At 58.1% G+C, this 15360-nt stretch overlaps 1 protein-coding gene across 1 annotated transcript; it reads left to right on the forward strand.

The window, feature by feature from the left end:
• The first annotated feature begins 262 nt into the window (after positions 1-262).
• ATP4A (ATPase H+/K+ transporting subunit alpha) lies at positions 263-12958 on the forward strand. Its single transcript, XM_046681112.1, has 22 exons — positions 263-274; positions 368-508; positions 603-662; positions 1090-1293; positions 2452-2565; positions 2805-3057; positions 3333-3601; positions 4203-4401; positions 4767-4876; positions 4954-5088; positions 5639-5831; positions 6833-7008; positions 8110-8246; positions 8333-8483; positions 8578-8746; positions 8836-8990; positions 10161-10284; positions 10634-10779; positions 11839-11972; positions 12368-12469; positions 12558-12649; positions 12829-12958. The coding sequence occupies exons 1-22, from the start codon at positions 263-265 to the stop codon at positions 12855-12857; spliced, it is 3105 nt and encodes a 1034-aa protein (XP_046537068.1). The 3' UTR covers positions 12858-12958.
• Positions 12959-15360: the final 2402 nt, after the last annotated feature.

The following is a 15360-nucleotide window of genomic DNA, read 5'->3' on the forward strand; positions in this document are numbered from 1 at the left end:
TGTTTGCTGTGCCCCTCATTGTTGCGATGGATACTCCCAGTGGCTCCCTGACCTCAGTGGCAGGCTGAGACGGGGTCCAGGCAGGTTGGGGCAGTCCAGCAGGGAGTGCCCAAGCTGCCTGGGCCTGGAGGTCACCCCAAGGAGCCCCGTAATCAGCTGTAATCAGGCTGAGCCTGCTCCACCTCCTCCCTCCCCAGCTATATCAGGCCGGTCCCGACCCCAGGCTCTGTCTCAGCAAAGGAGGGCAGCCGCACGGGGCACCATGGGGAAGGCGGTGAGGGGGGCCCAGGGTCGGGGGTCAGGGGTCAGGGGTTGGAGGCAGGGATTCCAGTGGGATCTGATGCCGCCCCTGTCCCCCCACCCCTAGGAGAATTACGAGCTGTACTCGGTAGAGTTGGGTCCTGGCCCTGGTGGGGACATGGCAGCCAAGATGAGCAAGAAGAAGGCAGGCGGTAGAGGGGGCAAGAAGAAGGAGAAGCTGGAGAACATGAAGAAGGAGATGGAGATCGTGAGCAGGGGGACTGCGGGCTGTGGGGGAGGCGGGGCAGGGGTGGGGCGTGTGAGAGCCGGACAGCGAGTGTCCTGTCCACCCCCCACCCTAGAATGACCACCAGCTGTCAGTGGCGGAGCTGGAACAGAAATACCAGACCAACGCGACCAAGGTGAGCTGGGGGCAGAGGGAGGGGTGGGTGCAGAAAAGGGGCGAGGGGGAGAGGAGAGAGAAAAAAGGGAGGAATACATTAGAGAAAGGGCCAAGTGGGGAGAGAGCGAGAAAGAGAAACAGATAAGAAGAGACAGAAAGACAAACAGAGGCAGAGAGAGGCAAAGAGAGGGATAAGAGAGAGAAACAGGTAGAGATGGCAGAAAGAGAGACAGAAAGAAAGACGGGAGAGAAGAGAAAGACAGAGACACGGAGGAGGGAAGGGGCAGGAACAGAGGTGAAGACGGAGAAAGAAATGGAGAGGCACAAGACAGAGGGACAGAGCGACACAGGGAAAGAGGGCAAGGAGACAGAGACAGAGAGGGCATGGGAGAAAAAGCCCTCAGCGGCCACCAGGCCACCACAGCCCCACCCGGCTCTGTCCCTAGGGCCTGTCGGCCAGCCTGGCTGCAGAGCTGCTGCTGCGGGACGGGCCCAATGCGCTGAGGCCACCGCGGGGAACCCCGGAGTATGTCAAGTTTGCACGGCAGCTGGCAGGTGGTCTGCAATGCCTCATGTGGGTGGCTGCTGCCATCTGCCTCATTGCCTTTGCCATCCAGGCCAGTGAGGGTGACCTCACCACTGACGACAATGTGAGTGGGGGGTCCTGGGGGCAGACACAGGACACAAGGACCTGGGGAACACAGGACATTGAGCATGGGACTCAGGACATGAGGGACATAGGCTGGGGACAGAGAAACATGGAAATGCAGTTCCTAGGCACGGGTCATGGGGGATGAAGGACATTGGGATATGGGACAGACCCAAGGACAAAGGTCAAAGGGGACATGGGGAGAATGTGTCTCAGAGATGGAGGATATAGGCGGGGCTAAAAAGACATAGAAATGCAATACTTAAGATATGGGACTCGGGAAACAGAGGACATGGGACAGACCAAGGACAGAGGGCACAGGGGACACTGGAACTCAGACACGGGACACAAGGGCATGGAGACACAAGGAACAAAAGACTCAGGACACAGTGCACGGAGAGACATAAGACATTAGACACAGCAGCACAGAGACATAAAGAAGACCCAGATGCGGGACAAGAGCACGTTGGATATATGACAGAGGTCAGGACAAGGGACATGGGGACTTAGGGACATGTGCCATTGACAGGGGCACAAAAAGTCATAGGATATGTGACCTGGGAGGGGGATTCAGAAGTACACAGACATGAGGAGACACTGGACATCGGGACTTGGAATTTGGAACACGGGACTCTGACTGCAGAGGACACAGAGTACGAAGCACAGGCTCTACTGCACACAAACCCATGGAAATGGGGACATGAGGGCACAGGGACACGGACATAGAGGATGGCACCCAGATTATGAAAACATGGAGAATGGAACACAGGGAGAACAGGACAGGGAACACGAGGAGTCACAGGACCCTGGACACGGGGGACACAAGACTTAGGGGCGGAGCGAAAGAGCAGACATACGACCAAGGCGCATGGTGACGTGGGGCACAGTCATAGGGTGTGGGGACATGGGGACCTAGAATTCAGGGGCAAGAGAATTTGGGGTAAAGGGACACAGGGACACAAGACCCTGAGAATACATGACAGTCGAATGTGGGCTATGAAGACCATGGGGACAGGGGACACAGGAAATAGTGCGTGAGGCTTCCTAGTTGGAGGGGGGAAAACCTTGGCGGTGACCCTGGGGGCACCAGAAGATCAGGGAGCAGGCGGTGGCCTGTGCAGGGAGCTTCCAGCCCCTACTCATCAGCCCCCACCCCCAGCTGTACCTGGCACTGGCCCTCATCGCTGTGGTTGTGGTCACCGGCTGCTTCGGCTACTATCAGGAGTTTAAGAGCACCAACATCATCGCCAGCTTCAAGAACCTCGTACCCCAGGTGGGTCCCCCGGCCCCCCAGCCACTTCAGGTTCCAAGTCTCCACAACGGTTGAGCCAGGTTCCAGGTGTCCCTGCGGCCCCCTCCCCTCAGGCCCAACCTGCCCCTCCTCTGTGGCCTCCATCTCTCTCCATTGGTCCTCGGCTCTCCTCAGTTTCCACCTCCCCCCATCCCCATTGCGCTCAGCAACTTCCACCCCCAGCCCCTGCCCGCCTCAACTCTGGTGTCCCTGCCCCACAGCAAGCAACCGTGATCCGAGATGGGGACAAGTTCCAGATCAATGCGGATCAGCTTGTGGTGGGCGACCTGGTGGAGATGAAAGGCGGGGACCGAGTGCCAGCTGACATCCGCATCCTCCAGGCCCAGGGCTGTAAGGTGGACAACTCCTCGCTGACCGGAGAGTCTGAGCCGCAGACCCGCTCGCCCGAGTGTACACACGAGAGCCCCCTGGAGACCCGCAACATCGCCTTCTTCTCCACCATGTGCCTCGAGGGTCTGTGAGGCCCCTGCCCTCCCACCCAGCTGACCACACTGCCTCCACACTCCCCACTGTGCTCCACTGCTCCTCTTCTGAGACCCATGGCCCCCCTTCACATCACCGCCACCTCTTCAGGGCACACTGCCTCTCTCCCTCCCATTATAGTGACCTCTTCCCGGGTCACGCTGCCTCCACTGCCTTCCATTACTGCCCCCTCTGTCGGTTCACACCACTGTGCAGGCCCCCCACTGCCCACCCAGCCCTGAGGCAGCCTCTTGGCCCCACTGCAGGCACAGCACAGGGCCTGGTGGTGAACACAGGCGACCGCACCATCATCGGGCGCATCGCATCACTGGCTTCGGGAGTAGAAAATGAGAAGACGCCCATTGCTATCGAGATTGAACACTTTGTGGACATCATTGCAGGCCTGGCCATCCTCTTTGGCGGCACCTTTTTTGTGGTGGCCATGTGCATCGGCTACACCTTCTTGCGGGCCATGGTCTTCTTCATGGCCATCGTGGTAGCCTATGTGCCTGAGGGGCTGCTGGCCACTGTCACGGTGAGTTGGGGAGGCAGAGGAGGGTGCAGAGAGCTGAGAGGCCTGTGCATGTGCCTGTTCACTCAGTGCACGCCTCCCTCCATCATCTCCCTACCTGTCCATCTATCCATTCACCTCCCACCCACCCACCTCCCTTCCCATCACGCATCCTCCCACTCTCCCACCCCCCATCTCTCCACCTATCTATCCATTCAGCAAACACTACTCTGGGTCATGTCCCGTCCACACGGAGGACTCAGAGACCAACAGGCAGGGTCCTCCACCAGAGGCGGCTGAGGCCCAGCGTGGGCAGCCTTCAACAGTCCACACCCAGCCGGAGACCTGCCCCAGAGGAGGCTCAGGGGACGTTTGTTTTCTCACTTTGATTGTGCAGATAAGAGCTCTGGCAGCTTGGCTGTGTTTATCTGGGCAGATGAGGGGAGCATCCCAAGCACAAAGCACGGACTGGACAAAAGCTTGGAGGCAGGAAAAAGCCTGGCTTTTGCTGAGGAATGCAGCATCCGTGGTCCTGTGGCTGGGATAAAGGGTCCCCAGCGCGAGGGTGAAGTGGACTGGAAGCAAGGACTGGTCCCCAGGCATGCGTTTCTCACCCTTGTCCCAGGTCTGCCTGTCCCTGACAGCCAAGCGGCTCGCCAGCAAGAACTGCGTAGTCAAGAACCTGGAAGCAGTGGAGACACTGGGCTCCACGTCAGTGATCTGCTCTGACAAGACGGGGACCCTCACTCAGAACCGCATGACTGTGTCCCATCTGTGGTTCGACAACCACATCCACTCGGCTGACACTACGGAAGACCAGTCAGGTGTGGGGCGGGAGGAGGCAGGGGCTGGGGCAGGCAGATGGTGGAGACCCAAAAGGCAGCTCTGAGGTTACCCTGAAGGGAGCCTGGAGAGGGCTTTGCACTAACGGAGAAGAGGGTCCTCGGTCCAGGGAGGGGGGCTAAGCCGTGGGTCTGTGGGTCTTCCAGATCTCCGAAGGGACTTGATCTCGGGTCTCAGAGGAGACTTGATATCGGGTCTGGAGAGAAGGCTCCGTCCGGGGTATTGAGGAGGGGTTTGGCTCCCACCCAGGTCTGGGAGGGGATCCTGTCCTGACTTTAGGGGGAGGGGCTCAGTTCTGGTATGGGAGAGTCCCCTCGCGGTCCCAGCTTGGACGCCTGGCCTCCAGGGCAGACATTTGACCAGTCCTCGGAGACGTGGCGGGCTCTGTGCCGCGTGCTCACCCTGTGCAACCGCGCTGCCTTCAAGTCGGGCCAGGACGCGGTGCCCGTGCCCAAGGTGAGAGCCGGGGGGACGCGGGATCCCTGGAGCCTGGTGCAGCTGGGCTCGCCCCTGACGCCGGCCCCCGCTCCCAGCGCATCGTGATCGGCGACGCGTCCGAGACGGCGCTGCTCAAGTTCTCGGAGCTGACGCTGGGCAACGCCATGGGGTACCGCGAGCGCTTCCCCAAAGTCTGCGAGATCCCCTTCAACTCCACCAACAAGTTCCAGGTGCGCGCCTGCCGCGCCCGGCCCCGCCCACAGCAGAACCCGCCCACAAGAAGGCCCGCCCGCAGCGAGCCCCACCCACATCTAGGGGCGGGGCTTCTCTCGGTAGTCCCCCCCACCCCCGCCCCACCTCTCCCGCCCAGCCCACAGCCGAAGCCCACCTATGGCCGGGCCGCGCCCGCAGGCCCTCCCCCGGGGGCTCTCCGCCTGCTCTCAGCCAGCAGGCCTTCGGTGGGGGATAGCTCGCCATCCAGATCCCGCTCCACCCCAACTCTGGATCCTAATTATGTCCATTCCCCGCGCCCAGACCCCTAACCATGCCCCTCGGCCCGCCCCGATCCTCAGCCTCTACAAGAACCTGCCGAGCACGCGGCCCCTCTCCTTCAGCCCCGACCTCACCCCGGCAGGCTCTCCGGGTAGCGCCCCGGGCCGCAGCCCTGCCCTTCCCCCAAGCCCCGCCCTCCCCCCCTCCCTCGCCCCTCCCTTCCCTCGCCCCCCCTTCCCTCGCCCCCCTTCCCTCGCCCACGACCCCGCCCCCTCCGCCCGTCCACAGCTGTCCATCCACACGCTGGAGGACCCGCGGGACCCGCGGCACGTGCTGGTGATGAAGGGCGCCCCCGAGCGCGTGCTGGAGCGCTGCAGCTCCATCCTCATCAAGGGCCAGGAGCTGCCGCTGGACGAGCAATGGCGTGAGGCCTTCCAGACTGCCTACCTCAGCCTGGGCGGCCTGGGCGAGCGCGTGCTCGGTGAGACCCCTAGAGTAGGGGGTAAACCAGTGTGCGAGGAGCTAGCACAGACCTTGCCCGACCTTCCGTGTCCAGCCCCGACCCTAACCTTTCCCAACCCTGGCTGACAGCTGACCGGCCCCAGTCCACACACACTTTTTTTTTCCAAGTCGGTCTTCCCTTTTTTTGTTTCCAAGCCAATGCTTTTTTGGTGAGGGAGATTGGCCCTGAGCTAACATCTGCTGCCAATCTTCCTCTCTTTCTTCTCTCCCCCAAGGCCCAGTACATAGTTCTATATCCTAGTTGCACGTTCTTCTAGTTCTTCTGTGTGGGATGCCCCCTTATGAGCGGTGCGTAGGTCTGCGCCCAGGATCTGAACCAGTGAACCACGTGCGGCTAAAGCGGAGCCCACGAACTTAACCACTCCCCACGGAGCCGCCCGCACACGCTCACCTTTGACTTTCCCTGTCTCAGTCCTGACCCCTGTCTAGCCCCAGTTCCTTCCTTGACCCAGCCCCTCCCGACCTGTCCTCGCCTGACCTTCCCCATCCTGACCTGACCTGTGATCCTTTGATTTTCCCCAGCTTTGCCCCAACTGATGACCTGCCCTTATTTTCACCTCCACCTTTTAGGGTCCCCCTCTTGACCCTTTGACATTCCCCAGTCTTTGCCTCAAGACTTTCTCCAATCCTTGTCCTGCCCTCTGACCTCCTCCAATTTTTGTCTTGATTCTTTAAAGTTCCCTAACCCCTGCCTCAACCCTGGAAGCCCAGACCTGTGGTCCAGTTCTGGATCTTTCATTTTACTTGCTGTGTGACCACTGGCAAGAATTATCCCCTCTCTAAGCCTCAGTTTCCTCATCTGCAAGATGAGCATGCTAATAGCCTCATAGGGGGTTGTGAGGATGTGAATGATGGACTCAGCACAGGGTCAGGCATCCATGGGTATTTTACTCCTCATCTGGCCTTGCTAGGGAGGGGTCTGCCCAGGATTCCTCTCTGACTTCCCTGTTTCCTTGTCAGGCTTCTGCCAGCTCTACCTGAGTGAGAAGGACTACCCACCTGGCTACGCCTTTGACGTGGAGGCCATGAACTTTCCATCCAGTGGTCTGTGCTTTGCGGGACTCGTATCCATGATAGACCCACCCCGGGCCACCGTTCCTGACGCTGTGCTCAAGTGCCGCACAGCAGGCATCCGGGTATGACACTGAGGAGAAGACTGGGCAGGGGTGAAAAAAGGATGGCAGTATTTGGGGAAAAGGAACCCTGTGACAGAGGCCCACCTGAAAATAGGTGGAACCAAAAAGAAATATATTCAGCTTCATGAAACTGAAAAGTTCTAGGGAATGAGGCTTCAGGTATAGCTGGATCCAGGAGTTTGGTATCATTAAGAATTTGCCTTTCTCCACATCTCAGCTCTGCTTTTCTCTCTGCTGGCTTTATTCTCAAGCGGTCCCTCCATTTTGACGGCAAAGATGACCACCCCTCAGCAGCTCCAACTCACGTCCCACCTGTTTAGCCACCCCACAGAGAGTGCCTCTTTTGCAGGTGTAGCAGATTGGGTCACATGCTCATCCTTGAACCAGTCACTGGCTGGGGGATGGAATACATTGGCCAGGTCTGGGCTTATTTGTCCAAACTTGGCCATGGACCTCACTCCAACATGAGGAGATGGATGGTTCCCTGCAAACAAATCAAGGGTGAGGGAGCCAATGCTGAGCAAGCAACACCCAAGTTCTTCCCACAACCTGAAAGGCCCTGTAAGATCCAGGCCCTGTTACCTTTCTAAGCTCATTCCTCAACCCTCCAGTCCTGCTGGCCTCACTGCTGCTCCTCCAACAGTTTAGGCATTGTTCTCATTTCAGGGTCTTTGCATTGCCTGTTCCCTCTGCCAGGGACACTCTTCCCCCAGATCCCCACGTGGTTGACTGTCTCACCTTGTTCAAGCCTCTGCTCGAATGTCCCCTTGTCAAAGAGGCTTTCCCTGGATACATTTACAATCGAAGCACCACTTTTCCACCCGACATTTGCTATTCCCTTTACCCAGCTTAATTCCCCCCTTTCCTTCTTACATGCTATATCGTTCATTTATTTTGTTTCGTTTCTGTCTCCCAGACTAGAATGTCAGCTCCATGAAGACAAGGACTTTTGTCTGTTTTGTCCTTGCTATTTCCCGGGCATGTAGCAGGGGGTGATGATTGGTTGGACAAATGAATGAGTGTATCAGCAGACGTCCAGCAGAGAGGATGTGGAGAGTGGGCTGATCTGAAAGGGTCAAGGTCTGCTGGTCCCCTCCACAGGTGATCATGGTGACGGGTGACCACCCCATCACGGCCAAGGCCATTGCAGCCAGCGTGGGCATCATCTCGGAAGGCAGCGAGACAGTGGAGGACATCGCTGCCCGCCTCCGTGTGCCCGTGGACCAGGTGAATCGGAAGTAAGCCCCCCTCAGCCCTCCCTGTCGTTCCTCCCGCACCCCACGCAGACTGTGCCCCAGCGACTCCCTCCCACCTCCCTCCCTAGGGATGCCCGCGCCTGCGTGATCAACGGCATGCAGCTGAAGGACATGGACCCATCAGAGCTGGTCGAGGTGCTGCGCACCCACCCTGAGATGGTGTTCGCTCGCACCAGCCCCCAGCAGAAGCTGGTGATCGTGGAGAGCTGCCAGCGGCTGGTGCGAGCCTGCTGTGAAAGGGGGGCAGCTGGGCTGGCCTGGCCCTGGCGTGGCCTATCACTGGCCACTCCCCACCTTTACCCACTCCCTGCAGGGTGCAATCGTGGCTGTGACAGGGGATGGTGTGAATGACTCCCCAGCCCTGAAGAAGGCAGACATCGGCGTGGCCATGGGCATCGCTGGCTCAGATGCAGCCAAAAATGCAGCCGACATGATCCTGCTCGATGACAATTTTGCCTCCATCGTGACAGGCGTGGAGCAGGGTCTGGGCCGGGTCAGAGACAGGGTGGGCAGTGTGGGCACAGGAGGAAGTGAGCTGCAAGGAGGCTGAGGTGCCTGCTGTACCCCACAGGTCGGCTGATCTTTGACAACCTAAAAAAGTCCATCGCTTACACCCTGACCAAGAACATCCCTGAACTGACGCCGTACCTCATTTACATCACTGTCAGCGTGCCCCTGCCCCTGGGGTGCATCACCATCCTCTTCATAGAGCTCTGCACCGACATTGTGAGTCTGCAGCCCCAGCCCCCGCCCCCGACACACACACACACAGTGCCCACAGATGTATGCCCATGGACACTCCTGGACAGAGTGACAAAGACAAGACATGTGTTCAACAGACAGCCCGATGGGGACACACAGGAAAGCAGGTAGGCACAGACAGAACTCCAGACATGGACGCACAGGTGGACACTCAGGTAGGCACGGGCAGACCCATAGACAACATGGGCTCAGATCTGGATACACAGACAAACAGAGATATTAACAGACACAGATGTCTGGCTAGATAGACTTGGATGACAGACAAACATCCCGCAACAGACATGGACAGATAAACCCCAGCAGATAGACCCCAGGCAGACAGATGGAAAAGAGCCACAGATACAGCCGCAAACGCAGCCAGATGCACGGCCATGCTGACACATTTATTCAGTATCACGCTGTGCCCACTCTGGGCCAGGCACACGTAATTTACTTAATTTTGTCCTTAAATGACTCTCTGAGATGGGCTTCATTTATTTATCATCCCCATTTTCGGGATAAGCTATTGAAGCATAGACAGGTTGAGCAGCTTGCCCTAGGTCACATGGCTAATAAGTGGCACAGCTGGGATTTGAGCCCAGGTTCAGTACACTCTGCTGCCACTCTGTAGTCACAGATGGATGGGATGGGGGAGGGGGAGGACTGAGAGTGACAGAAGAGACGCAGAGACAGAGTGACAAAGAGAGACATAGAGACAGGGACACAAAAGCAGAGACAGAGTCACAGAGAAGGAGACCAGAGACAGGGACAAAGAAACAAAGAGAGTAAGGGACAGAGAGAGAGAGCGCAACAGGGGAACAGAGAGGTCAAGACCAGAGTCCGCAGAGAACAGAGAGATGGGGGGAGGAGGAAAAACGGAGGGAAAGAGAGAGAGACAAAGAGAGCGTGCACAATAGTAGAGATAACTGCAGATGCTCTGATGGAGATGGACACAGATGTGGACTGGACATGCCAACACTCTCAACAGGGGCCAGCCAGATCCTGTCCAGGCAGGAGTGGCTGTGTGGTCACTGCAGGTCCTGTCTCCTAACCTCAGTCTGTCCCTGCCCACTGGCAGGGGAAGGGGGGCTCTAGAAAGTAGGGGACAGGGGCTCAGGTAAACCCTTAACCGGGGTTCCTTCTGCTCCTGGCCAGTTCCCATCTGTGTCTCTGGCATATGAGAAGGCCGAGAGTGACATCATGCACCTGCGTCCACGGAACCCAAAGCGTGACCGCTTGGTCAACGAGCCCCTGGCTGCCTACTCCTACTTCCAGATCGGTGCGTGCCCGCGGGCCGGGAGCTGGGCCCTCCTTCACGGCTGCTCGGCTGCCTTGGGTGTCTAACTTGTTCTGGATCTCAGTGTCTGGTTTGCTCCTGGGTCTCTGTGGTCCCGTGTCCTTTCTCTGGCCCTGTTCTCCATGACCCTGTTTCTGGGTCATTGCCTCCTTGTCTTTTTTGGGTTCTCTGGGTGTGTTTCTGTGCCCTGTCTCTTGCATCCCTATCGATATCTCTTGGGATCCTTGTCTCTTTCTCTCAATGTCTGTCACTGTCTGTGTCCCTGACTCTCTCCTGTGTCCCTGTCTTGTTTCCATTGCTGTCCCCTTGTGACTCCTTGCCTCTCCCCCAGGTGCCATCCAGTCATTTGCAGGCTTCACTGACTACTTCACGGCCATGGCCCAGGAGGGCTGGTTCCCACTGCTGTGTGTGGGGCTGCGGCCGCAGTGGGAGGACCACCACCTACAAGACCTGCAGGACAGCTACGGCCAGGAGTGGGTGAGCCCCGCCCTGCCCCACCCCATGACCCCCTTGTTTCCAATGCCGCCTACCCTGTATGGCCCACATTCACTCCTCCATGTTTGCCTGGGCTCAGAGCATCCCACTCTGCCAGTTCAGGGGTAAGGGTCCTTTCCCACCACTGTCTCGAGCTCCCAACTCCTGCTTCTGCTGATCACAGCTGCAGACAGGTCCTCCCTGCCCTGACAGTAGCAGAGCCCCTCAGGTGGGGAAGCAGGCCGTAGTGCTATTGTCCCTGCAGCATCACTTACACAGAGTATTTGTGTGTGGCTGACCTTAATGAAGGTTTGGGGCACGGAGAAGCCAAATCTGGCTAGCAGGTCTGGTTAGCTTGCCGCGTGGAGTTCCAGGTCAGGATATTCCCCTCTAGCACTACTGTCATGGTTAAGAAGGCAGAGCTGGGAGCCAGACTGCCGGACTCGTGGCCTGCCACGGCTCCCCGCCAGCCGGGGATCCTGATGCGTGCTGACATTTGAGTGCCACCCAGCTACCTCATGGGATCACTGGGAGGATTAACTGAGATAATACATGGGAATCACTCAGTACCTGGAGCATAGTGTTCCTCACACAATTAGCTAGCGTTAAAATAGTTATATTGAAGAAATGGACTGAATAGTAGCTGCCCCCTTTAAGTGGGGCATGTGCCCTGGTCCCCAGAGGCCTACCTGGCCCGCTCCACTCATTTTTGCCATCTTCCCTGGGCCCCAAGTCACACTGGACTTCGCAAATCCTGCCTCAGGATTCCCACTCTTTTCCCAGGCGCCTACTTTCGGGTGCCCAGGAAACCCTCCATCCTTCCTCTCCTTCTGAAAGCCACGCCTGCCCCACCATTGCCCAGGACGTCCGAGCTCTGCTGGACCCAGGTTTCCAGGCCCCACGCTCATGCAACCTGACAGATCCCGCGTCTCTCCTCTCCTCCCACCCCAGCTTATGTGTCAGGCACAGAGCAGGCAGGGGCGCAGGGCCCAGGTCTGGGTGCCAGCTGGCTGCAGGGCCACCCCACCTGGCTCAGGCTGCTGTCGTCCCCTCCTCCCACAGACATTCGGGCAGCGCCTGTACCAGCAGTACACCTGTTACACGGTGTTCTTCATCAGCATTGAGATGTGTCAGATCGCCGATGTGCTCATCCGCAAGACGCGCCGCCTCTCGGCCTTCCAGCAGGGCTTCTTCAGGTGTCCCTGCTGGCCAGCCCGTCCGCCCTGCTCTGGTCTAGACTCCCATTAGACCCTGACCAGGGCTCACTGCGGCCAGCAAACGCCAGCACCACTGTGAGGATGTGTGGTGCCAGGGCTAGCATTCCTCATCAATAGCTAGCCAGGAGCTCCATCATGTGCCTCTCAGCCGCCCCTCCACGTTTCATTACCTAAAGGCGTGATGCTGACAGGGTGGGGACCCACTGTTGGAGGTGCTGGCCACGCCCGTGTTAAATGCTCAGAGCATCTCCCTGCTGCTGACATCTGACCTCCTTTGACCCAGTACCCTCATTTCCATCTGGTCCCCAACTCCTCATGGCCTGTCTTTGTCCTGAGCCCCAGTCTGAGCCTGTCTCATCCTGCACCCCCTGCAGGAACAGGATCCTGGTGATCGCCATCGTGTTCCAGGTCTGCATCGGCTGCTTCCTGTGCTACTGCCCTGGAATGCCCAACATCTTCAACTTCATGCCCATTCGGTGAGGGCTTGTGACGTGTGAGCAGAGGGAAGGGCATGTGGGACACACCTGAGGACAGCCTTCACCTTGTCATCTCGCCTGTCCTCAGGTATCAGTGGTGGCTCGTCCCCATGCCCTATGGCCTCCTCATCTTCGTCTATGATGAGATCCGGAAACTTGGAGTTCGCTGTTGCCCAGGGAGTGAGTGTGCAGACTGGGGGGCGGGAGGCTGAAACATTCTCAGAGCAGCTGCCCTGACCTCTGATCTTCAACACTTGACCTCCAAATCAAACCTCCACTGATGCGTAACCTCTGAGCCCCAGGCCCCCCCTCCCTGACCCACACCCCCCCCAGCACTGAGTCTCCTCTCTCTCCCCCAGGCTGGTGGGACCAGGAACTCTACTATTAGAGGGACCGCTGCCTTCAAGCCATCCTTGCATCTACCACAGCTGGGGGTGGACACATGGGACCCTCTGGATGGCCACCAAAACATCTGAGCAATTGAGTCCTAGCCCCACCTGTGTCTGTTCCTGTAGCCCACAGCACCCCACCTTGGAGGGATCCCATTCCCCTCCACCTTCCACAAGGTGCACCCCCTCCTGGAGGAGCAGTCCCTAGGCCAAGTCCTCTGTGCTGGCCTTGGGGAAGCGCCCTCCCGAGGGGCTGGGGGGCTTCGGTAGGGAGTCTGAGCTAGCAGCTCCTGTCAAGTGGGTCTGTCCTGAGGACTTCAGGCGGGAAGAGGGCTGCCTGAGGCCCTTCTTTGAAAACACACTCACACCTGCATGATAGTAATAAACCAGGTCACACTGACTGTGCTTTCATTCAGTGCCCAAGTGTTTTTCCTGAGCCCCTGTGATCTCCCACAATCCTACATCTTAGGGCTGCATCTCCGGTTCCTAGAATGCAATGCCTGGCATACAGTAGGTACTCAATAAATGTTCCTTGGGGGACTGAATTCCCATTTCTCTGCCTCAGCACAGCATGTAAAGGGAAGCAGCATGTGGACACAGGCACGCTCCAGATGGTGCCTCTGACACACCACTGGTCTGCACACCGCCTCCGGGCCCTCCCAGCACCCATCCTCCCTCTCGGGAGGCTCCTTAACACAGGGTGTCAACATCTCTTCCACTCAAGCAGCCCCCGCCCCACCCTTCACAGGGCTCTCCGCTCCAATCCCACGTGCTCACTCCTTCGCGCTGCAGTGGGTGCCCTATCACCTGTCAGTCTCGACCAACTCCTGGAGGCTAAAGTCACAGTCCCCTCCTCACACCCTCTCACCTGAAAAATGAACCCTCCCCTGTCGTCAACCCATGCCACCCCTCCCACCCCGCTCTGGCCATTCCTTTGCCCAGTCCTGTCTTGCCCCTCTTCTCCTTTCTTTACTGAGTCTCTCTGGCTGGGCACCAGGCTTCTCCCTCTTTTCCAACAGCCCCCCTCTGCTGCCCCCACCTCAGCTGTCTCTGCAGCGACACCTACATCTGTCTCCAGCCCCCTCAACATGTCCGAGGGGACCCACGCTGGCCTCTGCATCCTCCTCTGAACCCGCTGCCATCCACTGTCCCATGTGTTTCCTTCTCCTTGGGAAACGTGGTGGGCCCTCGGGGGGTTTACAAGCCCAAACTTGAGTTACCCTGGACTCCTTCACTCTTTCCTTAGTCCTTACGCACCCGCCACCTCCCCACAGCCTGTCCCCCAACCCCTCAAAAGAAAAACAGCCCACTGGTCACCACTTCTCTACTCTGCTTCTGCCCATCAGCCCTGCCCTTGTCCAGACCTGGGCTTCTGGCCTGAGTCTCCCCATCCATACAAGAGCCATGGAGATCTTCCTAGAGCCAAGTCTGACCCTGTCATTCCTCTGCCTAGAACTCTCCATGGTTCCCCACTGCCCCTAGTCATTTTCCCAGCCCAGCCTTCAGAGCATTCTGTGATCTGACCCCTGCTGACTTCTGAAGTCTCACAAGCCCCCTCAAATTGTTCCAACCAGTTCTTATGTTTTCTTGGACAGGCCAGGATCTCTCTGACCTCAGAGCCTTTACACAAGCCTTGACATCTGCTTTTCTCTTCTTTGCCCTACTAACTCACCCTTGAATCTCAGCTCACAGAGCTTCTCTTCCAGAAAGGCTATCCCAACCCCAGCTGGGTCAGAGGGCTCCTCTGGGCCCCCTCAGCCACTTGTTTCCCCATCACAGTGCTGACCACTGTGGTCTAGCTCATCACCCTACCACTCCAACCCGGCTTCACCCATCACAGCCCAGATCCCTCTGGCCTGTCCTACCCCTACTTCAGCCCCAACCACTCTGGTCTCTCTGAGCCCCATGAAAGCTGGGACTGTTTCACAGATAGTTGGCCACCAGGAGGGGGCCTGGCTCAGAGACCCCACTGAGCAAATAGCTGTTGAATAGTCATTTCTGCAACCTTCACTTGTCCCAGTACTTGTCAAGGCCTACGTGGGGTGTGGGATGGAGGTGTGGGAAGAAGTGATCCCATTACAGATCCAGCCAGTCGGGCTGGGGGAGTGCCCTGTCTACTCCCTCCTCACATCAACGTCAGGGTGACCAGTCAATCACTTGTCCCCCCAACTTTCCCCCAACACACCTGTGGACCCTGTCTTGACAAGGGACAACGAGGGGGCGGGCAGGCTAGATGGTGGCTGCCCCGTCTGAGGGTCAAGGGTCCTTCTGAAAACACCAAGACTCACAGCAGAGCTGTGCTCAGTGCTTTCCTAGGTCCAGGATTAAACAACATTATGGCGGGACCTTGACAACTGGGTGGAGGGAGGGACAGATGCCCTATCCCACAGCCTGGAGGAGCCCACTGGGAACACCAGGGTGGGGTAACACCTTCCTGGGTGGGCAGAATTTGCATCAAGGTGGAGCTTAAGTGTGACATTTAAACCCTGGCTTCTGACACAT

Source organism: Equus quagga, chromosome 13 (genome assembly GCF_021613505.1).
Source record: "Equus quagga isolate Etosha38 chromosome 13, UCLA_HA_Equagga_1.0, whole genome shotgun sequence".
NCBI classification, from domain to species: Eukaryota; Metazoa; Chordata; class Mammalia; order Perissodactyla; family Equidae; genus Equus; species Equus quagga.